This window comes from Chenopodium album, chromosome 5, assembly GCF_948465745.1.
Source record: "Chenopodium album chromosome 5, dcCheAlbu1.1, whole genome shotgun sequence".
NCBI classification, from domain to species: Eukaryota; Viridiplantae; Streptophyta; class Magnoliopsida; order Caryophyllales; family Amaranthaceae; genus Chenopodium; species Chenopodium album.
Window position 1 is genome coordinate 71900267 of NC_137838.1, and position 27817 is coordinate 71928083.

The window sequence follows — 27817 nt, forward strand, 5'->3', positions numbered from 1 at the left end:
GGAGGCATGTCGGCTCTGATACCAATTGCAACGAACTAGCGTGGTGTTGGTAAATAAAATGGACGGAAGGTTGATTTGGATAGATAAAGCTCGAAGCTTTCGTACAATCGTCAATGGCTTTAGGCTATCACTCTCCAAGAACTCTCTAACTTAATACTTTCTGCCTAATTTCTCTAGCTACTGCCCTCCTCTATTTAAACTATTACAAGTACTACACAAATGGCCAAAGGCCTTAATTGCTATTTTACTACAGCTTGTCCCGTAGCTAAATTACACATAGTAAAACTCTAACTAACCAGCCTGCTAAACAGTGGACCGTTGCTGCTATTCTATTGCCTCTGTTGTTTCTGAATCTGTCCCCTGCCGTACACTAAGTAGCTGGTGGTGGGTGCATTGCAAAAACCCTTCAAAACAAAAAGTGGGTCAAACAAAAGAATAACGGAAAATTTGAGAAAAATAATCCCAACTTTCCTCGGTTTGCTCAAAATAATCCCAACTTTGGATTATTTTTAAATAATCAAAACTTTGAGGGTTATTCGCTCAAAATAGTCTCATGTTACCGGTAACCTTATAAAGAGGATTTTTTTTTGGGGGTATTAGGTACATGTGTCATAACCTGATTAGTTGAAAAAAAAAAAACTTTTGAAAAAAAACAACCACATTTACTACCAACATTCCGACAGCCGCCTCCTCCCATCGCCCAAAACCCCGCCCCTAACCACCGCCGCGCCCAGAACCCCTCTCCCCCGCGCTGCCACTCCCTATAGCCCCTAAACCACCAAAACGCCCACCCGAAATCCTCCTCACTCATACCCACAACACCTAAAAAAACGCAACCCCACTGCACAAACCCCCTAATCGGCCCTCTCCCACTCTCGATACGCTAGTCACTAAGGTGGGTTGGACAAAATAAAAAACAAAAAAACCTAATTTAAAGTGGTTAAAAAAAATAAATAAATAAATACGAGTAAAACTCATAAGGAGTAAGTTAATTGAGCAATAATAAGTGTAGTATGGCAAAAATAGTCTAAGCATGACAAAAAAAAAAAAAAAAAAAAAAAAAAAAAAAAAAAAAAAAAAAAAATCCTTGGTTAAGCTGTTACGCAAAAGTTTAATCTTAAAAAAAATCACTTAAGTGAGAAAAACAAATCTTAAGCTAAGCAAAATAAATAAATAATACGTATAGCGAAAATATGTTGGGAATCATGGAGCCTTAATTTATAAGAACAATAAAGGGCCCACTGAAAGGGGGAAAGAAGAGGAAAAAGGAGATTGAGTAATGCTTTATAATGCCAAATACCTAATACATCATACCAAACATTTACTACCTCCATCACCGAAAGTTCTAAACACAAACTATTTAAAAATAAGGCATTTGGAAAGAGGGTGATGGTGTGGTGAGTGGATGTAAGAAAACATTAGGTCGAGAGAGAGGAAGATAGTAGAAAGGTAGGCAGACATAAGAAAAAAGTAGATGAAGTAAGAGATAATGAGTATAACGGTTATATATAATGGGGGGTGAGTTAGTAAAAGGGGCTTGTCAAAAATGGAATAAAGTAGGGGGTTGTCATCTAATTTGGAGCAGGGAAAGGATCAAATAATCTATTGAACCCACTATCATAATATTTTAAGTTTACTATCAAACCTCTAATATACCCCACTACCATAAAATTTTAAGCACCAAATAAAATAGTCTGAAAATTGTAAAGGCTATTGTGACACTTAATCCCGCCCACCCCCATAGTATTTCCGATGGAAAAAAAACTCGACTGTTTCGTTATGTAACGCCCGCTTTGTAATGGGTTTCAAACTCTCCGTTCTAAAAAAGGTTGTTATATAACGCCGAGTTCAAATTCACACCCAAATCGGCGAGTTGGCCGTTCTGTAACGGTTTAACGCCGTTCTGAAATCATTACATTTGCTAGTTATCGTTTTGGGCATGCTGAAATGCTCGGAAACAACCTTCCATTTCTTCGTATTAGTGCTAACATGGCTATGGAGAAAGAAAAGAAGTGAGGGAGCGAGGGATTGGGGGTTGAAGAAGAAAGGAAATTGAAGACGGAAGTACAATTTATAAAAAAGTAAGTAAAAAAGTTGAGACAAATAGTCACATGCTGCCCCACTTTTTGTCTTTTTTCAACATTTTTACTGCAGTTATGACAGCTTTGTTCCATCTTTTTTTTTTACCCATTTATTTATTTTACCTTTATGGTGAGTGTGACCCATTAACTACCCCTCTTTACCCCTTTTTTTAAATGTAGTCTGGGGGCTCTCTACTCTGAATTGAAATATAATGTTTGTAATAGTTTTGGGCATAATATGGTATAAATACAAAGCACGTGAACTAACAAGCTAAAAATTCTACTTCTGTGTTTTTTTTTACAAAAATTCACGCCGCGAAATCCGCAATTTGTTCTATTGAACAGATACATGTCGTTTCCGCGACAACGCGGCCGCATTTTTTCCATGGTATTTCCATTCCATTTCAAAAGTCACGCATACTACAGCACACCAACCACATACCACCACCAGTTCCCTACTAGCCCCATACCAAACACAACCGTCTAACCACTACCACCACCTTCACCAGTTCAGCCCACCGCCACTACCACCATCAACCTCACAACCACTACTAGTACCTAGAGGCCACACATAATAAAATAAACCTCCATAAAACCACACCCCCCAACCACCTTGCCACTCCATAGCCACCCTTCCCAACCACCCATAACCACATCCCACTCTCTCAAAACAACCTACCCATCCCAAAGTCACCCATCCACCCACTGGAAAAACCTCCCCCTTCCACCGAAGAGGAACAATCAGCACCCAAAACCACAACCCAAAAATTTTGAAAAAAAAAAGGTGAAAGTGCTTAAAAATAGTAACTTACCTTTTTTTTTTTTTTGAATCGTTATTAGTGGCTTTAGCCGATTAAATTTGACCATATTTTCATAGACGAATATAAGCATTAAAACCTCTGAGCTTTAATGGTGGTTATGAAACAACAAAAAAGGAGAAAAAAGGGATGGCCAGGAGGCGGCAACGGGGAGGCCGAAGGCGGTGGTAGCAAAGCAAAGCATCACCATAAGAATAGGCGAAAAGGTGGTAGTGCAATGATGAGAAAAGAAAGAGAGGTGAATGGCCAAACACTATCAAACAACTCTATCAAAGGGTTTTTCTTTCCTTGCCTTTCCTTCCCTATCCCTTTCTTGATTCCATTCCCTCCACCCCGTGGCCCGTGCTAACCAAACGCCCCCTAATAGTGTTAAAAAAATAAAAAATCAAAGAACGGAGGTATTATAAGACCCTCTCCAATGGTGAGACTTGAGGGAGTTTTTTTTAGGAGAAAAAGTATTTTTTGCAAAGGATACCAATAAGTTAGTAATTAAACTTAGCAACTCCAAAAAAGTGTGGGCCCTTATCAATAAGAAGTTGCTAAGAAAGTTGCTACCAACTCCAAAGGATACCAACTCCAAAGGATACCAATAAGAAAGTTGTTAAGTTTAGATACTCAACTTTGAGTCTCATTTTGACAAAAAGTGTGGGCCCTTATCAATATTATAATATGTTTTGTAATTTATTTAAGTTTTAACTTTATTTTTTTTACTAAAAAAAACTTAGAATATGATTTGGTGGTCCATAAATTGAAAGTGACATTAGTATACTTTAGAAAGTCTCACCATTGGGAAATTAGACTTTACATGAGTTGCTAAATTGAGAAGTGGGTTGGGTATCAACATTGGAAGTAAAAAACAACTCATTTTGTATTTCAATAATCAAAGTTGAGTCTCACCATTGGAGATGGTCTAAGATAGAGGAAAAGCGAAAAGGGAAAGGATATAGCAGTTGAAGCAACAATTTAAAATACCTCTCACAAATATAGGGTTTACAAGAATACATCTTACCAGTGATAAAAGAGCACGAGAAATCCGTTGTCCATACAAAGAAGTTGTACTTTCCAGAAATTTTTGGTCCAAACGACCTAATAAAAGGGCCAAACAATTTAAGAAAAACTTCATTGTCTCTACACAGCTATCTTTGTTTTCCACATGATCCTTCAGATTGTCCTCAGTATAAAACTGCATAAATCATGTCAAACAGCCTGATATTACTACAGGTAGGACAAAGCCTAGAAGAACTAACTGAAGCATGATAAATAAAAAGAAAGAATATATTTTATCCTAGCAGGTTAACTGTATATTCTACATCCTGGTTCTGTATACAATGAAGGTTTCACACGCAGAAACAGGATTATGACATTGTGCAGATCATGAAGTCATTATATGTTAATTGCATGCGCACAACCAGGCCCGTTTCTGAGATTTCGGTGGCCTGGGGCAAAAACTTAAATCGGGGCCCTAATTCACATATACTATATAAAATTTTTAAAAATTGGGTATGCAAAATGAAAATGCATATTTTATTATAGTTAATAATCTTTAAAAAATCAAATTTCATAAAACATTGAAATTACATTCCCGTAACTCTCGTTGAAGTAGTTACACCAGCCGAACCATTCAAACTAAGTATTCAACCAATCAATTAGATTTTTTTTCCTCAAACTAAGTATTCATCAAGATTTTTGTTGTGTTGTACAATACACACTTGTTGCTTTCTTTCTTTCCTTTTTTTTTTTTTTCAAATGTATATATAAGTAATACTCCCTCCGTTTTTAAATACTTGCTCCATTTCTATTTTTTGCACTATTCATTTATCCTACTTTGACTAATGTTTGTGATTTATACATAAGAAAAAATATATACTTGTTGGAATTATCTCAATGAATTAATTATTAATTTCAATTATTAGAAGTTATACCTATTGATAATTAAAGATATTAGTGATCAAAGATTAGCATTGACATGCGTGTCCAAGAGAAATAGAGCAAGTATTTAAAAACGGAGGGAGTACTATTTAGTATGAAGTACTACCTCCGCTTCATATTTTTTTTGCAATTTTGGGTATTTTTTGTGATATAAAATATTACAAAGTTGCAAAAAAATATGAAACGGATGTAGTATTTATTTTGGGGCCTTGTATTGTATTGAAGCTGGGCTTTTTAACAAGGGGCCCAGGCAGCCGCCCCAGCTGCCCTCCCCTTGCTACGGCCCTGCGCACAACATGCATGCAGCCTAAGTGTCACGGTCCGGGAGTTTGGACCCCGAAACGTGCGGCGCGCTCTAGCCTTTTGGCGGCAAGAACGCTAGCCTTAAGCGGAAGAGCGGCTTGCGAGCACAAAGCAACACAAGCGGCCAATTAAATCAAAGAGCACTCGCGTCTATTTGAGCGACCGAGTGCGGGTGGTCGGTGCATGTGACGGCCGATACTTCAAGGCGGGCACAAGCGGGTCCGAACCACGAGTTCTTAGTGCATCAAGTTGGTTTGGAGGGGAGCTATTATGCAAGTAAGACACAATATCTATAAAGGTCTAACAACAAACAAGCATAAGAGCAAAGCAACACTTGGTAGAAGGCTTAAGATTTCATTAATCATTCACCCTCTAAAGAGCTTTAAATGACATACAAGGAGAATCCCTAGTGAACACTGATCTGACAGTAACACAATAATGGGACCTCAAGCTAAGAAAGCATAACCTAAACTCTAGGAAAGCACTTAAAGGGAATCTAATACATCAAAAGGAGTTGGATTCTAACACTAAGGAAGAGGGTGCACCATTTACAGGAGAAAGAGTGTATATACTATGTTCTATTGTGGTGCTCAGACTTGTCATTTTAACCTTGCTTACAAGTGTTGACCTTGTCCTTTTATTTTGACTAATTAATGGTTATCTAATTTACATTACCAAGCACTCCCTCCGTCCAATAATAGTTCAAAAACTTATCTGCGCTAAGTGATAATAAGTTAAGATGTTATCAATCACAAATTTTATTTTATAAGAAAGTGAATGCTTTAAGAAACAGGGTATTTTATTTGATCGACAATTTCTTGAGGTAAAATTCACACACACATATATACAAATATCTCTATTAGTAGTATATAAGCCAAAGCTGAGGTGATGGTGTCTTCCTAAAAAGGCCACAATACCCTTCATAGCCCAATGTTAATGTTGGGAAAAAAAAAAGTCAAGATTTATTCAAGACGAATTCTTTCGAAGTTCCAAATTATAGACATAATTCAGAAATAAAAATCATGATTATAATTATTGATATGGAAGCAAATAAATATCTTAAAACTGAAAATGTATGAAAGTTTCAAGCTTACAATTTTAGTATTACTTCAGTAGTAATGTAATTTCAATGATTATTACTTCAATTTTTTTAACCATTGCTCCACTTCCCTTTTAAGGGCGTTTCACAAATATAGCACATCTATTTTAAGAAAAGAAATATTTATGTTCACAAGGCACATCCCTAATATAACCTTACTTTTCAACACTTGATTTTTTAGTTATATATACAATCACATGAGCAATTTTGTACTTTTACCACTCTCATATTTTTTTTCCACTACCAAAAAACTTGTGCCCAACCCCTATGGTTCAATAATTAAAGAATACAGGATTTAAGAAAATCGATTATTATATTTATCAAACTTTTAGCAAAAATATTATATTCTTCCTATGTAAAGAGAGTAAGAGACTAAAGATTTTGCAACATTAGTTTAATTGGCTAATCATTCTTTTTGTTTCTCAATTATAAATTATTTCATGAAAGTTAATGAAGATACCAAGTTAACTATCACGTTGAAATAAAATATTTAAACCACACTAAACATTAACCATCATATTTGACAAACACTCAAATTAAATTTCGTAATCTTTGTATGTGTACAAACTAGATACTCCCTCCGATTTTTAAATGCATCACTTTGACTTTTGCATTAGTCATATACAATGTTTGACTTTATATCTTTGCTATTATAAAATAAATAAATGTTATCATATAATACATCATTAGATTAGTCACATTTTCTATTTTCATAAGTAAATTTTGTTACAAATTATACTAATAGACAATTACATATATTGTTGGTCAAAATTATAACTCATCTGTTGGTCAAACTAATAATAATAACAATAACAATAACAATAATAATAAGGGAGTATGTTACTCCCTCCATCCCATAATGTTTGTGTTTTTCACGGTATTTAAAAAATAGGAAGAAAAGGTGGATAAAGTACATTAATAAAAGTGAAGAGTACATAGACAAAAGTTACAGAGAGAAAGTGGAAAAAAGTACATGTTATGTGCAAAATTCAAGGGTAATTTAAGAAGTACAATGAATAAAGTTAAAAAAGTGAGGATATAATAGTCTTTACATACTATCCAAAGATAGAAACAACAACATTTTGGATCTCCAAAATAGGAAAACAGTGGCTATATTATAGGACGGAGGGAGTATTAAATTTTGGTAGCAATTTTTCATATAATGTTATATTATGATATCTTATAAGCTTACACAAACTCTTTCTGGGAATTTATGAGTATAGAAGAACCTATTGTATTTTTACGTTTGTATACTTAGATTTGCAACTACAATAATAAATAGGAGAAATCCACTATTTAACATTTAAATAACAATTTAGACTACACAATATGATACTACCTTCGTGAAATGCAAGAAAGGCCACAAAATTATGTGATTTACCCATAAAAACAACTCGCACAAGGAAATGTAATGTTATACTACCTCCGGTCCACTTTACTTGCAACTATTTCCTTTTTGGGGTGGTCCAAATTACTTGCAACTTTCCCATTTATTTCCTTTTTTAGTAAAGTTTTTTATGGAATTTTACCATTTTACCCTTATCTTTATAATAATTCAACTTTGTTAAACTACTAACCTTATCAGATTCAAAAAGTAAACTGATTAACTAAATTAATCATTCCAACCAAAATTATACCCCAACCCTTCTAATTCAACAACTCCCCAACTACCTCAATTGAATGCTCCTCATTCAATTCATCTGATGAATTGGTTGGAGTTCATTTATTCCGGAGAATTCTCCGGAATAAATCTCTCCCTATAAACCCTATAAACCCTAGTTTGTTTTCTTTGAATTCCTCTGTTCATCCTTTCTCTGCATCCAATTTTGAGGTCCGTCAATGGCTTCTCCAACGGACAAAAACCTAGATCTAACTTGCCATGAAACCCTTGAATCAAGTGCTTCCAGCCGCCGATCTGGTAGCGTTACCTACAAACCCCAGCGTGGAACGAGTGTCATGAAACCCATTCGTCGTGCTTCTGTGATTGCGAGGAGGCGGATCCGGGGGCGAAACTCACTGACTATGACAGCGATGAGGAGACGCTGAAGGTGGTGGTCCCTGAGGCTGTGGCCCATGATGAACTACCGTTTGAGGTGGTTCCAGCTGGTGAGGGTTCGTGGTTGCTGCGGTTGTTTCTGCTGGGGTTCTGGGTCTTCAGTGACTGGCTGAGGAAGTCATTGAGGCTTACCTGTAGATCTACTACCCTCAGTTCAACCCCCCTCGTAATTGAATGCGCAGCGTATACTCGATAAACCCTAATTTTTTTATAAGCTTATCTGTTTGTTTGTGCTTGTACTGTGCAATTTGTTGTTTTGATGTTGTGTGCTGGGTTGTTGTTGCGGTTTGTGTGAGTAGTTCATTTTGTTGCATGACTGTGATTTTGGTTACATGAGAAGTTCATGCATGACTGTTGGAGTAACTGTGGGTAGTTAATTTTGTTAGCCTCTCTGGGATGGTGGTGTTTGCTAGAAGTTGAATTATGTTTGTGATAAAACTGGTATTTTTTGGACATGTAGGTTGTTTGATAGAAGTTGATTTCTGTTTTGGGATGGTGGTGTTTGCTAGAAGTTGATTTCTGTTTGTGATAAAACTGGTATTTTCTTGGACATGAAGGTTGTTTGATAGAAGTTGATTTCTGTTTTGGGATGGTGGTGTTTGCATTTGTTGGAGTAGTTCATTTGCCTATATGTTTGTTGCATTGGTGGAATTCACAGTTGATTGGTTTATTTTGGTTGTTGAGATTGAGTCCCCTGCTGCTTTAGTCAACCTTCACCTACTTGGCATGGAAGTGTTCAATTTTGACCCTTGTATTCTGCCTCTCATGCATTGAGTCCCTTTTTTGTTAATGCATATCCCTTTTGGTTTTCCATATGATGATGGGACTCATTTGATAGCTACTTGGGTGGTCTGGATGCCATAAACCTTGTCAAACTGGTTTTTGTTGAGGTACCAACACTCACTAAAGCTTTCACGGAAAACACACCCCTTCTGATGGAAATAATAGGTTCTAAAAAATAAACAAAGACAGAATTAAACTTGTAAATGTTTTTTTAATCAAAATATATGAGCTTGACTAATGCCAAAAAAATAAACCATTTGTATCTAGCAAAAATACACATAATCTAACTCAAAAAGTTGTTTGAATAGGAAAAGGTTATGTGTGGCAGTTAATATTGAGTCCCCTAATACTACCCTTCCAAAAGTTATGCACAGTTATCAGTCTGCATCTACTTTCATGTGCCCTTCATCATCTCCTGTAATTGTGACTGTGTCTAAAAAATGGGCAACCTGAGCAATGAGATCCCTGTCTACTTCAAGTAGTTGTGGTAGTAGACCTTGGCTGTCCAAACTTCTCTTCTTCATGTGTGGGGGAGAAAAGTTATTACCACCTTGTTTTTCCAGTATCTTAATCATGCAAGATTGAAGTGTGATCCATGTGTACTAGTATAGGATCAAATTCTTGAAAAGCTCTAGCCACTTCCTTGATTAAGTCATCTAGATTCCTTGGAAAAGATTGATATTGTAATGATTGAATCACACTAAACAAGCCTAAATCTAAAACATTTGTTTCTGGTGGCTGAGCTGGTTGGAATATGAATTGAATGTTGAACCCATGTGCATGACAAGCTGCTTGAAATTCTTCATCTTTTGGTACCTGATGAGGCCTAGCATTATCCCATTGTATGATGATGTCCTTTGGTAACTGTTGTGGCCATTTTTCATAGATTATTGGGATGACATGTGTTAGCAGCATCTCCCTTATGCACTCTTTTGTGACACTTTGAATTGCCTTTGTCTCTAGAGTCCCTGCATCTCTATTCTTGCTTTTCTTTTTGGCTCTTTCATACTTTACAAAAGGAAAAAGGTCATATTTTCCATCATGTATCATGTTGTTTTCAGCATCAAACAATGGTTTCCCCATCATTCTCATAAACATTGCTTTGATCTTGAACCTCCTTGATTGTTGAGCCCTGTATGGATCATCTTGTGTTAGCAGTAGGTAGAAGGTTCTTGTTTCTGGATTAATATGTGGAATCATTTCTCATCTAAATGTATCCATTGTTGCATATCAGTGAATGTTGGGTCCCGTACTGCTGGTACAGGATTTATTAGACTTAAAACTCATTTAAGTCTTGACACTTTGTGCTTCTTTGTCAATGTTGGGTGATTTGTGTTTGTGTGTGTTCTCAGCCTGCCTTGCTGCCTTAGCCTATGCAATGTTGTTTTGGATGTTTTCAGTGCAGAAGCATATCCCCTTTCAGTTGTTCTTTTGTACAATGGTACAGTGTCAGGAACTCATCTGTGTATTCTTTTGCTTTGCGTCCTGTCCTGCCTAATTTTTTTGTATTCACATCAACAACAATACCTTGTGCTAGAGAATGTTTTATTACCTGAAACCATCTTGTTGTTGTAGATTTGTGCACTGAATGTTTTCTTGCCAAATTGGCTAAAAAGCCTCTTGGCAGTGAGTCCCCCTCCATGTGCAACATAATCTCCTCAACAATTGCTCTTTTCTGTTCTCCTGTCATCTCTCTTGTTGGTCTGCAATTGTGTTGTAGCTCTTCTTGGTTTGCATCATCATCTGCATCATACCCATCTGCATCATTATTTTCATGATGTTGGTCTTGTTCCACGACCATTGATACTCTTCTTGGATGAATTGTTCTTCGTTCAAATCATCTTCCATGAGTTGGTCCTCTTGAATTAAATCATCCATAAATTTGTGTATGAACTCTGCCATGAGTCCTTTCTCTTTTTTAAATTTTTCAGGATTGCTTTTTGGTGATGAAGTGGCAGCTGGTTTTTGGACGGTCTTTAACGGAACCTATTCCTGTAATTATTGAAGCTGCATCTACTAACACAGCTTTAGGAATTAGGATTTAACTAATTAACTTTTAGCCGGTTGTAATTTGTTAGGGCTGCCTGTATTTTGGATTTAGTAAACTAATTTCTGATGTGATTGTACTTGAATTAATTCTCCCCCCTCCCCCCTCCCCAATTCCCCTAAAACTGATCTTTTGAAAATGGGGAATTGGAAGGGAAGCCCTGATTTTATATAGGGCATTTTGTTTGAATTGAATGCAAAAATTTAAATTTTGGGGGAAATTGGTTAAAATTTTGAAATTTGGGGAAATTTTGGGAGGGAAACAAGGTGGGCAAAAATATTTCCCACTACTTGCTTTTGCTGCCAGGAAAAAGGGTGGGAATTTCCCACTACTTTCACAAAAGTACAAGGGCTTACAAAAGTCAAAAAGGGGACCACAACTATTCCCACCAATTTTATCTCCTAATTACATACCCTTACTTTTTCTAATTCACCCCTTAAAAGTTTAGCCTCGGCCTCCGCAAACACCCTCAAAGTTGCTAGTAAAGTGGACCGGAGGTAGTATTCTACAAAGTATTTGCATTGTGAAGGCAAAGTATGATTTCCTTAAATGAAATCAATGCAAAATTTTGTGTGATTTTAGAAAAAGTAAATGTTGCAATTGGCACTATTATTGTACATGAATTATGAATTGTATGAGAGCCCTATAATCTATAACCACAAAACACGTGTTATTGCCATATCACGCACACGAACACACGCGCACACACTCTGATTATGTTACACCCACTATGTATCATATATGGACAAGATATGTGGCAAGGAGATCAATCCAATTACGACATAATGACATATCATTTTGAAATTATATACTTAACCCTCTCTCTCATCCTTCACCTAACCACCATGAATCCAATGATTAATTTACATGACTAATTTTTTCTAAAAAACTAAATCGCTCCCTTTACCCTTTTCCTCTCTACCCATTTTCATTCTCTCTCCTTTGTTAGGAATTCTCGCTAATATTAGTTATTTTCCTAGGATCGTTTTTAAAGAAAAGAAATTGATGTATCTATGACATGATTCCAATGTATCTACATATCTATATTATACTTTGAATGTATCAATAATGTTCTTACAATTACCTTGAGTGTTCAAAAAAACTATAGCTTATCCAATTTTACAAACCTTTGACTTTGTGAGTCTTGATCTCTAAATTTATCCACCTTTATGTCATCCTAATATTTGTAATTAAAATATTCTAGTAAAACTTTTGACACAAATCACTCAACTAAAGCATCATGAAGACAAAGCATTTGTAATTTTTGACCGACACAACTCATATTATACTACCTTGACTAGGTACTTAATTTTCTTTCATGATTGTTGAAGTTTTGATTTTGGGTACTGATGATTTTAATGGCTTAATGGGTATCACTGTATCATGCTATTGGGAAAGAGGAGATATAATTGTACAAATTAGGTTGGAATCAAATTAAAATTAATTTTGAGTTTACAATGTTGTTGGATACTTGGTTATAGCTCCTTTGTAAAATTATTTATTATGCGTAATACTAATGATAATTCTTCTCACCCTTCTCATCTCTACACCTCTACAGGATTTTGATGTTTTTTCATCTAGTTTTGATGTATTTATAGTGTATTATCATTGTATCCGCAATGTATTTGAGAGAGATCCAATGAGAATAAGTCCCTATGTGACTATGTGAGTACACTTACAGATGAGAATAAATCCAGGAAGGTTAGAATAGATCTAAGACCTAGATTAGCCGTGTTCAATATAGGCAAATTTGTAAATCAATAACATAATACTAAAACAAACACCAGAAATGACACATGTCACTTCTTGGTGTCGTTTTTCCTACAAAACCACTTTCCTAAATCTAACTTGATTTTTCTTTACATTTTTTTTATTGACAACTTATTTGAGACAATAATATTATATATATTTACTTTATATATTATAATTGAAATTAAAGATTCTTGTTAGTAATATAAATATTATTACAACCAAATGAATTTAATTTATAGTACGAAATTTTATAAAAAAAAAATAATAATAATAAAAATAAAAATAAAATAAAAAAAAATTTTACGTTATATTGCATCAAATTGACTTTAACATAGGTCTATAACTATAACTATATATTAAATTATATTAAAGGTGAAACATGGAATGACATGTGTACGTCATCTCCTTTTTAAAAATTTCCTACTCTTTTCTTCCTTTTTTTTTTTTTTTTTTGTTTTATTGTAGTTGTCAATGATTCTTAGAGAATATTTAATACTATGCAATAATATTTCCCTTAATATTTGGTAATTATACTCCGTTTATACACATTCAACAAAAATATTATTCTTTTAATTAATAATATGCAATAATAGTTTCTTACATGCTTCGTATAACTTTGTGACTTAATGCATGATTATTTTTATTAGTTGTGCCGTTGTGCATGTAACACTCCCATTAATTTCTTTAGTATAATAAAATTTTATATTTATTTTTGTTATTACGAATTTATCATCTATTTTGCAATTAGATAATTTTTATAATTAAATATAGTATAAAGTTATTAATAAATAGTAAAAATTACCGTGCATGGCACGGGACCTAATCTAGTAAACAATAATTCCATTGCCAAAATTAAAGACTTGGATATATGTAAGTTCATGAAGAGCTTGACGACATCAACACAAATTAAAAAAGTTTACAAATGCAAAACTTTTGATCACATGAATGATTTCAATTATCAATTAAAGAACCCATCACACAACCATACTCTAAATGAGCTATTAAAACCAAGCAAATCTTCCTTCTCATTTAGATTAGTGACGATTTCAGAATACTAAGTTCAGCTTGAACAGTCATATCAGCATAACCTTTGATTTGCAGCAAAATAAAGAAAGCCAAGAAACAATAAACAAACCTCGATTCCAGATAAATACTGTTCTACTAACTCATTGACACGTTGGTAAAACTGAATGTCTTCCAGAAGAGATAGCATACTGTAATGTTTCCAACAAGAGGAGAGAAGTAGTACTCCAGTTGTTTGAAATTGAGAGCCTGTTTACATTTAACAGACTTAGAATCAGACACAACAAAAAAAAAGCAAATACAAAATATGTAGTCAAAATATATATATATATATATAATGTAAAAGGTTAGAAAGCAGAGATGGTACACCAGACCTGACTCACGACCCTCAAGTCGAGTGCTACTACTCTCTATCTGCTGCAACCACTTAAGAATTTGCCCTAATCCTTTCGCATGTAATGTCCGACTCTTTTGGCTCCACTTCACATATAAATAAACAGCATTGCATCAACAAAAGGCATCACATCACATATATCTATGAACACGAATATTGGACTAACCGACTAAATGACTGCAGTAAACGAAATTGTAGACTTGTATTTATAAAAAAGTCATTACGAATGTATGACCACAATAATGTTCAATAAAAGGTGAATCCCACAATTTAATGTCAGCACGATGATACCTATACGCTGCATGCTAATTTGTATTTCACATTTGTTATGAACCGACTTAAGGGAGGGGCATTATGGGTAGTTTAGTACTGTTAGTAGTCATCAAGTGTATTATAAATAAGGGAAAATATGCAACAAACCAAGAGATGCCACTTGTGCACATGAGACAAAAACTCATTCTAGAATCATCCTAGGGCTTGAAACCATTCACATAAATAGAGAGAGATGAGAAAGGATTAGGCAGGCAATTGGTGAGAGGGTTTTAGGAGTCTTGTTACCCGAAGCTATCGATCACTACCTTAGTATTGTTAGTAGTCATCAAATGTAGTATAAATAAGGGAAATATGCAATGAACCAAGAGATGCCATATGTGCACATGAGACAAAAGCTCATTCCAGAATCATATTAGGGATTGGAAACATGTACATATATAGAGAGATATGAGAAAGGATTAGGCAGGAAAACTATGAGTTTATTCCTATAAGAGATGTGACCTCAAATCACTATTTGGAGAATGGCAGCCTAAAGCTACCGTTACAATAAATCTTTTGCCTTATAATAAAAGACTCGATCATTCTTCTTAACTCTTCTTAATTCTTTGATAAATCTCAATTGTGAGCTTGAATCTATTCACAACAACTCACATCATCATAAATAGTCAAAGAACCCACTATCCTCCCTTTTCCACCCTGGCATATTCCTAACCTCCCTCTTCTCTATGGATGCCCCATTCCTTTTACAAAAAGGCATCATAGTTAGCCATATAAGATATGTTGGCAAGGAATGAACAAAAGATATGAGGCCTTTAGACACTGCAATTGTGCTTCGTCCACAAGATTAGCACCCAATATTACTTATACAATTATTTCAATCAATCTTGTTGATTGCAGTATTACAATTTCTTCAAACTGAAAGAAATTTCGTAAGAAGAATACAAGGCTGAGTTGTAAACATACTGACTGAAGTTTCTGAACAAGAACAATGAGTTGATCCAAATTCTGCCAGAGCAACAATCTTCCATCAATGCTGATGGAGGCTTCAAAAGACATATTCTTTTGTTCTATCTGCTTCTCTTCAAAAATGCTGATTGGCCTATTAGGTTTAAATGCTCCTTTTTCATTTAAATTGCCAGACTCCAATAGTTTTTGTGTCAATGCTTCAGTGAGAACTAATATACAATCTGCAGCAGCTGCTGAAAGCCGAGTTGGCAGTTCAAAACCATCCTGCAACACACTAAAGGTGGTATAGTTTAGTGACACAATATGTATACAAAAAACACTATTGTTTTACTTAAAGATTAAAACAACTAACACCATCAAATTCGAAGGACTACAGTTTAATGGAACTTTAGTTAGCAAGGGAGGTTAAGTGCCATCCCTTAACTTTGGAAAGCTCTTGGCAGTCCACATATAAAATGAGGCCCTATAAGGACAGTTAAAAAATTAGGTACTATAAGTCCACACATAAAATGAGGCACTATAAGCTCAATGCGCTTCTTTTAAAGTGGGCGCAATATAAGGCCAGTTAAAAAAAATTAGGCTGAAGTTTGGTTCAGGTGCGCCTCGTGCGCTTTTGGTGCACTTTGTGTACTTTTTGTGCGCCTAACCAAAAACGCCTCGCCTAGACCACGTTAAGTGCATACCCCTCATCGGCTAAGGCTACACAAATCTATGCTGAGAGATATGGACTCTCCATTTATCAATGAAAACTGATATGTAAATTATGACACCAGCAGTACATTTAGGCCATGTTTTGTTCACCTTATTTGCACTTATTTCAGGTTAATAAGTTCATATAAGAGTTAATAAGTTCAGATAAGGGTTAATAAGTTCTGTGATAAGATAAGTTCAGGAAAAATAATCAGATAAGTTGTGATAAGGGTTAATTAGGACTACCCAAGTTTAATTTATAACTAAAATAAGTTCATTTAAGGGCTAACAAGTTCAGATGAGTACAGATAAGTTAAGTTCAAATAAGTAAAAATTAGGTGAATAGAACGCACCCTTGATCCACAATATGCAATGGTGAACAACATACCTACCGTTTTTTACCATTACTGAAAGATGTCCAATACTCGATGAAAGGATCTTCAATAAAGCTTGATGGTTAGATTTGAAACCTGGGATGGAGAACATAAATTAATTATTGATTAATTAAAGTAAAGCAATATACAAATCCTACTACATAATACCTCCGATTCAAAATAGATGCAACGTTTAGAGTTTTGCAATATTCATTTATTAACTTTGACTATAGTAATGAGAAGTTTCTTAAAAAGGATGAGATGGATACATGTGTAAAGTTTTTCACTGATTATACTTTTTTTTAACATCAAATGTACAAAATTGGCTTACAGGTTATTAATTTTTTTTCAAAATTTATGCACATTGAATTTGAGTCAAATTTTTTTTGCACGGTTAGTAAAAAAAAGTAGAAAATAAAATCCTTCTCATTTTAAGAAACTTTTTAATAGTAAGAAGGATGAGAAGGATTTTATGTGCATAGAAGAATGAGAAGGATTTTAAGCGCATAAATTACATTTCAATTTTCATCGGTTTCACAATATAATACAAAAGTCAAATCAATGCTCTATTGTGAAATGGATGTGGTATTAATTTTCCAATTAGCTAACCTATAATAAATAAGCCCATTAAAATTTGATTATAAATGCCCGTTTAAATTTGATCTTATTCGTTTACCGAGGCTCATTTATTAAAAGCTTGTATATATTATTGTAGTTTGGCTCAAGCTCTATCTCGAATTAAACGAGCTACTCGTGAGCTAAGCTTAAAAAAAAATACCTAAACAAGCCAACATAAATCTCGGTTGAGTAGGAGCTCATCTATTTTATATTAAGTGTAAGTCAAAAAGGCTAATACTCTTCATATTAAGCCTAAGTCCACTATCCAGCTTTTTAACAACCCTAACTATAGCCAATAGAAAATTACATTAAACACCATAAAGACAATTATGAAAAGATGCAAAGTCACACTTAAATATAGTTCTTTGATGGGCCAAGAATGCATCAGCTCCCCTGCCTTTCTCTCCAACTCCTCTGTGAGAATGACATAAAGGCAGAGAAGAATGACAAATTGGGGAATGTAACCTAAATGTCTCAACTAATTGATTTTCATACATTACAAAAAGCTATAGTTAAAGTTGGAATATGAATATTGAAAAAAGTCAATATGCGTCAATTATTATGGAAAGGAGGGAGTGAATGTACTATTAACATTTTAATTAGCACATACTAGATATAGGATCTAGGATATGCAGCGCTATTGTCATCAAAAGTAAGTTATCATACAACTCAACATCTCTACTATAAAAGTATAAATTTAATGATTCAATTCACTCGGTAAGCTGGCATAAACTAATAACACTTTTTTTATGTAAAAAAAGACTAACCATTCTTTGAAAAGCTTGTCATTTTTGTATCATACATTACAAGCGAGCGTACAAGCTTGCACCAACCAAGTGCAATATATCGATCTTTTCTCCTTGATATAATATTGACAAGATCCTTTGCAAGTGGCAAAAAAAGAGCTTCATCTTGAAAGAGCCAGTTCATGAGAATCATTGTCTGATTGGGATGCTTCGACTCCTTGCACCTCAAAAGCTGCACGTAAAATAGGGTAAAGGTGAATCAAAGAAACATTTCTAAAGCCCACAACATATGTGTAAAAGCTTAAATTTTTGGAACAAGTTTGTTACTGGAACAAACACAAAAGTACGAAACGTACACTCAACCAGAACCAACAAACCATAGTTCATTATTGGTCAGTTTTTGATCACAGACTCAGCAAATTGCAACTAACCCAAATAAAAAATGAGTAGCCTAAGGACTACCATTAAAATATGTTTTATAATGCACCACCAGAACCACCTCCTTACAAACCAAGTGAGCACTTCATTAGTGAAGTAGACTATAGAGAAAGCCAGTCAATCGAAATTCCAGCACTTAAAATTCGGTGCGAGGGTCAACTCCATAACAACTTACACTAGTCACACTCTAATAATCTTCTAACTCAATATTCCAATATTCTTCTCTCACCTAGCATTCAAAATATTGACAGATACAGAGACAAAACATCTCCACTCACAGCAATAATCTATCATTTTCATTTTAAAACTGCTTAGCCTCTTCTCTGCAATGTTTCCCGTTCTTTTCTAATCCAATCCTAAACTCGCCAAACGCAACCCTTAGCAGCAAGGCAACATCAACTTCAAACATAACAATCTGAATTAACATTTGCTAAAGCAATCTTTATTTTCATAACTATAGTAATCATATTACTTTCTACCATCCATATGACACCAATTCCGCAACACGAATCACAATTTTCAATCAATTGAAGAACAATTAAAATGCAAACATTAAATTATGGAGATATAAAATGCATTACATTTTCAATCATAGGAATAAGAACTTCGTCTAAATGCTTTTCTTCAGCAACAGCGTCTCTCACATACTTGTTCAAAACGCGCAGAGATTCATCTAGTGTAACTGCAACAGAAAATAACAACCAAATCATCAAATTTCATACAAAATTCCAGAAAAAAACAAAATAAATAAATAAATTCTATTAATATTACCAGCAAAGGTTGATTTTGGAGCTTCGCCGAGTTTAACAATGGCGTCTTCAAGTTTCTTCGGTCGAGAGGTAAGCAGCGTGTTCATTACTCGACCAACCATTGAAGAGGTCATTGAATTGGATTCTGATTGCCATAAAACTGGTTCGTCTTCCATTGATAAACAGGCAGCAGAAATCAAAGGTTAGAATTTGGAACCCTAATTATGCTGATAGTGCTGAATTTGAAAGCAGCGAGGGAAAGTTCTGGAGATTGGAAGATGGGGAAGGTTGAAGAAAGAAGAAAATGTTAAGTCTGGTGGCTATAATATATGGAATACTTCGTAATACGGAGCAACTATTTGTTCAGAGTTCAAAGTATTCCTTGTACTAATGTACTCTATACTTCCGTAGAATTTACAAATTTTGAAAGGATTTGTTAATGAATGCCCCGATACGATGGATAATGTTGTGGTTCCAGCTCCATTTGCAATACTCATATACGAAGTAGGAAAAGTATTGTGTAGAACGGACTCACATGAGTCCGGTTAATTATCAGAGTAGAGATATTATAGTCAGGAATTGATATATTATAGTTGGGAATAGAGTATTTTTATCAGGAATAGAGTACTTTTCATCAGGAATAGAACACTTTTCATCAGGAATAGAGTACTTTTCATCGGGAATAGAATAATTAATTATCAAATTTATCGGGAATTATTAAATTATAGTCAGGAATAGAGTACGTTTCATCAGGAATTGAGTAGTTTTCATCAAGAATAGAGTATTTTTCATCAGGAATATACTAATTTTTATCAGGTCAAAAACATAAAAATATTACAGTCAGGAATTAGTATATTATAGTCAGGAATTGGACTATTTTTATCAGGAATAAGACTATTTTTATCAGGAATAGACAAATTTTTATCCTGACTAAAATTTTGTAATTCCGGACAAAAAATCTCTAATACCTAACTAAAATATTCTTATACCTGATATAAAAAATACAATTCCTAAACATTACCTGACTGGTAAAAATATTGTTCTGCTTCACATTTTATCCAAACACATTGATCATCATCACCATCGTCCATGGTGAAAATCAAATCGAACGGCAATCACAACTCCTCAATTCCTATCTCAAATAATCAATGACAGTAGCAACCCTAGTTTGTTGCAGCATCACTTCCGAAACCCCCCATATGCCTTTCTCTCTCCTCCATCATCATCATCTTTCAAATTGATTTGCGGGCTTGCCGTGGTTAGTTTTGGCTGTCGGCGGTAGATTTGGAAGGTTTTCATTGATTTTGGTGGTGGTGGGACAACGACGATGCGTCGGAGGCATGGAAGCGAGAGAGGAGGAATCGTGCAGTGGCTCTGTGGCTAGGTTTGTTGTGCTGGCTATGTGTTGGTTGTCGTTTGTGACGGTGGTGGGTGATAACAACAAGCCAACAATGGTGGTGCAACCGTGCAGGTTGTTGCGTTGTGTTGTTATTACTGTTGTATATTTGTTGCCGTGTAGACTGGACTCACGTGAGACCGGTCTCACGCAAAACCTTCTGTACGAAGTATTGTTTTTGGACTCATGTATTATGCACATGTTAAGTCTTACTTTTGGTCCATATTTAACATGACTATTGTGGCTTCTCTTGCAAGCTTTAGAAGTGACCAAGTAAGGGAGATTGTAGCTGAGCATATCATACACACAAAATAGAGAAAGAGTGAGGGTTCTTGTGAAGAGCTTCCAACTTCAGATTTTTCTGAGCAGCCTATACAAAACTGGTTGTTGCTGGAGTTTTCATCGTTGGATCGTGGTCAAATTTTGACAGCTTACTCCTAACATCAAGAGCTTCATTTTGGACGGTTGAATCGTCGTTTTGAGGTCTGGTTTGGTCAGAATCGTTTTTGGACAGAATGGCTATCTTTCGGACAAAAAATTAAAACCAAAACCAAATCCAACGCACTATACCTAATTCTGTTTGTCAACCAAATAAAAACGGAATTATAAAGTTTAAGCAAGAGAATTTGTCGCAAACACAACATACTTCAATACTTTGCAAACATCACAAAAGGCAACAGAAACTTGTGATTTTCACAAAACCAGACCAAAGTCAAAAACTTAGAGAAAATAAATAAGGAAAACCATAAAACCCACATCAGATTCATTTGAGAACTTAGCTAGTAATGCTCAAACCTCTCTCTCCACCTTGCTCTTCACCACCATTTTTACCCAAAAACCCGAATCAATTACACTTCGAGCAACACTACCGCCATCTCTGCGACCTCCTTCTCTCCTTCACTCGCTCTCGGGCGCTTCCGAAAGGTCTCCAAATCCATGCTCACATTCTCAAATTAGGCTTCCAATCCATCCCTCTTGTTTCCCACCATTTGATCAATTTTTATTCAAAAACTCAATTTCCCGCCTTTTCCCGCCAAATTTTTGATGAAGCCCCTTTTAAGGTTTCTACTACCTGGAGCTCTGTTATATCTTCTTTTGCTCAGAATGAGCTCCCTTGTGTTGCTCTTGAGTTCTTTTGCAGGATGGTTGGAGCCGGGTTTCGGCCGGATGATCATACGTACCCGAGTGCGATGAAGTCGTGCGCGATTTTGGGGAGGGTTGATGTGGGGAGATTGGTTCATGGGGTTGTGATCAAGACTGGGTATGAGGAGGATGTGTTTGTGGGGAGTTCTATGGTGGATATGTATGCTAAATGTGGAGAAATTTGGGATGCACGGAAGGTGTTTGATAAAATGCCTGAGAGAAATGTAGTTTCTTGGACTGGAATGATTTTTGGGTATGCTCAATTGGGTGAAAATGAGGAGGCACTTAGGTTGTTTAAGGATGCTGTAGTTGAGGGTGTTGATGTTAATGATTTTACGTTCTCGAGTGCGGTTCATGTTTGTGGTAATTCAACCCTTTTGGAACTAGGGAAGCAAATTCATGGCTTGTGCTTGAAGAAGAGTTATGATTCGTCGGGTTTTGTTGGGAGTGGTTTGATCTCGTTGTACTCGAAGTGTGGGATCATCGAAGGCGCATATCGTGTATTCGATGAGGTGAAGACAAAGAATGTTGGATTATGGAATTCTATGTTGATTGCTTGTGCTCAACACGCTCATTCTTCGAAGGTGTTAGATTTGTTTCGTAGTATGGAAAGTGAAGGAACAAAGCCGAACTTTATCACCTTCTTGTCTTTGCTTTATGCTTGTAGTCATGCAGGATTGGTTAAGGAGGGCCAGTTTTACTTTCATCAGATGAAAACGTATGACATTGAACCAGGGCATCAGCATTATGCCACCTTAGTCGATTTGCTAGGCCGTGCTGGAAAGTTGCAGGAGGCGCTTACAGTTATCAAGGAGATGCCCATTGAACCAACTGAGTCTGTTTGGGGTGCTTTATTGACAGGCTGCCGACTACACGGCAACACTGAATTAGCAGCATATGCTGCAGACAAGGTTTTTGAGTTAGGAAATGTGGGTTCTGGCCTATTTGTACTGCTATGTAATGCCTATGCAGCAGCTGGGAGACTCCAAGACGCAGCCAAAGTTAGGCTGATGTTAAGGGATAGAGGGATTAAGAAGGAAACAGGTTTAAGTTGGCTTGAGGAAGGCAATAAGGTTCACACATTTGCTGCAGGGGACAGATGCCATCCGAAATCCCAGCAGATATATCAGAAATTGGAAGAAATAGGGGACGAATTGGAGCGAGCTGGCTACATTGCTGACACTAGTTTTGTACTGCAACAAGTGGATGATGATACCAAAAAACAAACAATTAGGTATCACAGTGAGAGGTTAGCGATTGCTTATGCATTGATCAGCTTCCCACCTGACAGGCCTATCCGGATTATGAAAAATTTGCGTGTATGTGGCGATTGTCACACTGCAATCAAGTTTATGTCAAAGTGCACCGGAAGAATAATTATTGTGAGAGACAATAACAGATTCCATAGGTTTGAAGATGGAAAGTGTTCATGTGGAGACTACTGGTAATTGTATTGTAGCAGCAAACGTGGCGTTCGTTGTATAGATTTTCTCACTCTCCACATACATCTATAACAATGTTTCAACGAAACAATTGTGGAGTTATTTCAATTAAACAACAGTTCGTAAACAAAGCACCACTGACCATTGTGCCTGCATTACTGTGTTTGTCAAGCAATTGATTTAATTACACAAAATGCATTGAGATGAAGTAGTTTTTGCTTTTATCAATTTAAAAAAAAATGAGTTATTTGGTATGTTAAGCATAGCCTAAACCTTCCATCTAGAATAAAATGTTGGGGTTTTTCCCCTACGAAAATGATATAATCATAATATTTTTGGGGGAAAATTGGCTTAAAATAATACCAACTATCAACGGTGTGTGTAAAATAATACAATCTCAACTATTTGCTATTAGTAGCACTACCTTTTATACTATATGTGCAAAATAGTACATCAATCTCCTAAAATTTTTGGGGTGTGAATTGGCGGAACATCACAAATACCTTAAGTAATCAAGGAGATGCAATTTTCTCAATTGAGGAAGGAGAGGAGTATGTAAAAGGGGTGAATGATATCATCCCTAAATGCAATTTGGATTTCCAGTTTTGGCAGCAACGATTGACGGATAAATGGGTTAGAGAAGGTGATATGTCCTCGACGACTCTCTTCTATAGGGTTAAGCAACGACAAAAGAGGAAAGAAATTCTAACCCTTAAAAATGACGAGGGGGAATGGATTCATGGGCATGATGATGTGGCCAACTTGATTCAAGACTCTTTGAAGCGAGTTTTCATAGGAAGTAGTAGTCCGATAGAGGATGATATTGATTTACTGTTTCGAGAGATGGTTTTTCCCCAACTTTCAGATTCAGAGGCTTCAAATCTGGTAACCCCCTTTACTGGTCAGGGAATTCGGAAGGCGATGTTCTCTATCCATCACCTTAAGTCCCCAGGCCCGGACGGTATCATAGCCGAATTTTTCCATGTTCATTGGGAATTGGTAGGGAAGTCAGTTATTGAGGCGGTTCAGCATTTCTTTGACACTGGTTTTTTACTGAAGGAACTTAATGCTTCCCTTTTAGTTATGCTCCCTAAAGTTGATCATCCGGAGGTTGCAGCTCACTTACGCCCTATTAGCCTTTGTAACACCATCTATAAATGTATTACGAAATGCATGGTGAACAGAATGAAATGGTGTCTCCCGTCCATGATCACAGAATTTCAACACGCCTTCATTCTGGGTCGTTATATGGAAGACAACATTCTTCTTAGTCAAGAGATTGTTCATGTTATTTCGGGTACGAGAATTAAGACACCAATGGCGGCTCTTAAGATTGATATGTTTAAGGCTTACGATCGTGTTAACTGGATCTTTATTCTCAAGATTATCAGGGCTTATGGGTTTCCTGCCAAGTGGATACAGTGGGTCGAACAATGCATAACTACAGTTTCTTATAAATCTTTGGTAAATGGAAGGGTTTCGGAGTCCTTTAAACCAAAGTGCGGCCTTCGACAGGGAGATCCTCTTTCTCCCTATCTTTTCCTTTTTTGTATGGATATCCTGTCTCGTATGCTTTTGCTGGCAGAAGATATTAATTTGATCAAAGGGATCAAAGTTACAAGGCGATCACCGTCCATTACTCATTTATTTTTTGCAGATGACGCGATGATTTTTTTCAAGGCCACTGCTTCCTCTTGTGACAACCTAGCCAATATTCTCAAGAGATTTGAACGGGTTTCGGGACAACAACTTAACCTTCAGAAATCTTTCATTCGTTTCAGTCCGTTGACTTCTACCCAGGAAAGACAATGTTTTAAAGATATTTTGAGAATGGAACAGAAAGATAATTTAGGGACTCACTTGGGGGCTCCTATTGATTTCACAAGCCGAAGAGCGAATGATTTTCGTTTCTTGGTGGATAAGGTGGCTAACAGAATTTTACAGTGGAGCTCAGCCAGGATATCACAATCAGCAAAACTTGTCCTGATCAACTCCGTCCTTATTAGTATTTCGTCCCATGTGATGAAGTGCTTCAAATTACCTGTCTCAACGGTCAATGCGATCGACTCCATCATAGCAAGATTCTTTTGGGCTTCTAATGGAGAAAAAGGTATGCATTGGGTAAAGAAGGAGATCCTTCACCTCCCAAAGGGGATGGGGGGTCTGGGGATTAGATCAATGAGTACTCTAAACGAGGCAATGTTGTTCAGGCAACTCCAGAGGATGCACTGCAATCCCCAGCTTCTAGCTTCGAGAGTGCTTTATAGGAGAGAGAGTAGCCCCCTCACTACGGGACGGAAGGCTCTAACGATTGGTATTTCACCTTCATGGGGGAGAAGAGGTTTATTTTCAGTTACCAACAACCTGGTTGAGGGTTTTGCCTGGAAGGTTGGATCCGGGGAAAGGATCAGGGCTGCAAATATGAAATGGACAAATGGTAGGGTTCCAGTCATGGCCTCGGACCAACCTCTGAGAGGAGTGGGTGCAGGTTTAGTCAGTGATTTCATACTTACTGAGCCTAAAAGATGGAATTTCTCTTTAGTACGGTCGTGTTTTGAGTAGGAAAGTGCTCAGAAAATCTTAAGCCTGGAATTATCAGATGACCAGAATGATGACCTTCTTTATTGGCCTCATCATAAATCAGGTAGTTACACCACTAAAACAGGGTATGCCTTTCTGCAGGGGTTAAAAGCCAAGGAGTCCTACCATTCAGAGTTTAAGGGGGTGTGGAAGATTATTTGGAGGTTAAATATTCCTCCAAAATGGAGCCTTTTTCTCTGGAAGCTTTTGCTGAATGGGCTAGCAGTCAAAGCTAACCTTCTCCACAGAGGCATCCCGGTACAGACTGAATGCGATTTTTGCAGGGAGGGCGAAGAAGACCTTCAACATCTATTTAGAGATTGCGAGGTGGCACAGTTTGCGTGGAATAACTGCTCAATCACTCTTGACTTAAATTTTAATGAATCTACTCCGTTGCGACAATGGGTTCAGAATCAAATCCTGCTCTTTTATAGCGAGGATGACATTCATAGTGATAGGATCACTAAGATGATAGTGACCCTATGGTGCCTATGGATAACCAGGAATGGCCGTGTCTTCCGAGGGGAAGTAGGGGATGGTGGCGTTTGGATACGGTATAAGGGGAGGGCAATGAAAGACCTTGATATTTTTCGTGACAAACGGGATAGAAATCCCCAAATTTCAGACAATATGCATATCCGACCTCCGGGGTTCTCCTATGCCTCATTAGGCTCTGTATCTTATATTCCTATCCATAGGTCAATTGCTACACAAGGAGTTACAATTCTTTTTGATGGGTCATGGATGAAAAACTCAGGAAATGCGGGGATAGGATGGGTTTGCTCTTTAGATGGTTTTACGTTCGAAGATGGAGGGGGACATTTTTGTAAAGCGGGGTCGGCTTTACATGCAGAGGCAATTGCTTGCTTGATGGCTGTTAGATGGGCAAGTATGAAAGGGTTCCCTAGGATCTTTTTGCTGTCGGACTGTTTGAATCTGGTTCATACTCTTGGGAACCAGATGTCAGCGGATGTAAACATTTTGTGGACTATCAGGGATATACAAAAATTGGCTTCCTCTTTCAGGACGTGTGTGGTTTGGAAAGTTGGGAGGGACCAACTGGGTAAGGCTCACGATCTTGCTCACTATTGCAGGACTAACTTTATTAGCTTTGTTAATTAATTTGTTGTGTTCTGCTGTTGTCAAAAAAAAAAAAAATAAAATAAAAAATTCCATCTATCTTTGTAATTTATTATTATTTTTTATATAATTAATTTTCTGTTTTCTTTTCAAAATACATACATAGTATTACGTTAACAATTTTCTTTACAATCCAAATTAATAATGCCCCACGCTTTTGTTAAAAATCAATATGTAATTAATTTTTTTTTTTCATAATACATATAGTAATTTCTACATCACACAATAGTAAATAGAGTATTTAAATGCCTTATTATTATGTTGATATAATTAGTTTCAAAATATCCGAAATTTTCCCACATCCACCAACCATAATAATGTAGGGAATTTTTTTGATTTTTAAAACATTTTTTGAAACTAATTAAATTAAAAATACCCTATTTACTATTGTGTGGTAGACTAGTAGTAGAAATAATCACTACATGTATTTTGAAATAAATTATTTAAATACATACTAACAATTTTTTTTTTAAAAAAAAAAACCTAACAAAGGAGTGGGGCATGCATTATTAATTTGATTGTAAAGGAAATTATTAATACAATATGTATTTTGAAAAAAAAAATAATTAATAAAATAATAGTAATAAATATAGATGGAATATTACTCAAAATACGTTTTTGGTGACTTTCGTACTATTTTCCACATATAGTATAAAAGGTGGTACCGCTAGTAGCAAATAGTTGAGTTCGTATTATTTTGCACACACCGTTGATAGTTGGTATTATTTTAAGCCAATTTTCCTATTTTTGGGTGCTCTATTTTAAAATAATGTAAAATCCATTCTAAATCGGAGTGTAGTTCAAAAGGCTAATTTCTTCATTCAATTAGAAATGACCAAATGAGCATAATATAACCTTAAGTGCACCAAATTCTAGGAGACTAGGTACAATATGTTTATGCTACAGTATGTTTATGCTACAAAGAGAACGAGAATGCGAAGTCTGTCTTTATTTGATTGTCAATTTTGTCATTTTGA

The 27817-nt window shown here is 36.0% G+C and overlaps 2 protein-coding genes across 4 annotated transcripts in view; one reads left to right on the top strand and one right to left on the bottom strand.

Annotated features, from left to right (window-relative positions):
* Nucleotides 1-19509, bottom strand: part of LOC145632236 (uncharacterized) — a 35309-nt gene extending 15800 nt beyond the window's left edge. The window contains exons 1-8 of one of the 3 annotated variants that reach the window (XM_081684560.1): nucleotides 19162-19509; nucleotides 18972-19072; nucleotides 17974-18184; nucleotides 16603-16684; nucleotides 15522-15798; nucleotides 14266-14371; nucleotides 14004-14140; nucleotides 3909-4082 (exon numbers count right to left, since the gene is read on the bottom strand). In XM_081684560.1, coding sequence (XP_081540686.1) covers nucleotides 3909-4082; nucleotides 14004-14140; nucleotides 14266-14371; nucleotides 15522-15798; nucleotides 16603-16684; nucleotides 17974-18184; nucleotides 18972-19072; nucleotides 19162-19315 — 1242 coding nt within the window. In that variant the 5' untranslated portion in view covers nucleotides 19316-19509. Of the gene's footprint in view, nucleotides 1-3908; nucleotides 4083-14003; nucleotides 14141-14265; nucleotides 14372-15521; nucleotides 15799-16602; nucleotides 16685-17973; nucleotides 18185-18971; nucleotides 19073-19161 lie in introns of those variants that run through there. The other 2 variants (XM_081684561.1, XM_081684562.1) reach the window with 2 other exon arrangements.
* Nucleotides 19510-21252: 1743 nt separating this feature from the next.
* Nucleotides 21253-23144, top strand: LOC145630985 (putative pentatricopeptide repeat-containing protein At5g52630). The gene has a single exon (XM_081683098.1). The coding sequence runs from the start codon at nucleotides 21321-21323 to the stop codon at nucleotides 23124-23126; it is 1806 nt and encodes a 601-aa protein (XP_081539224.1). The 5' UTR covers nucleotides 21253-21320; the 3' UTR covers nucleotides 23127-23144.
* Nucleotides 23145-27817: the final 4673 nt, after the last annotated feature.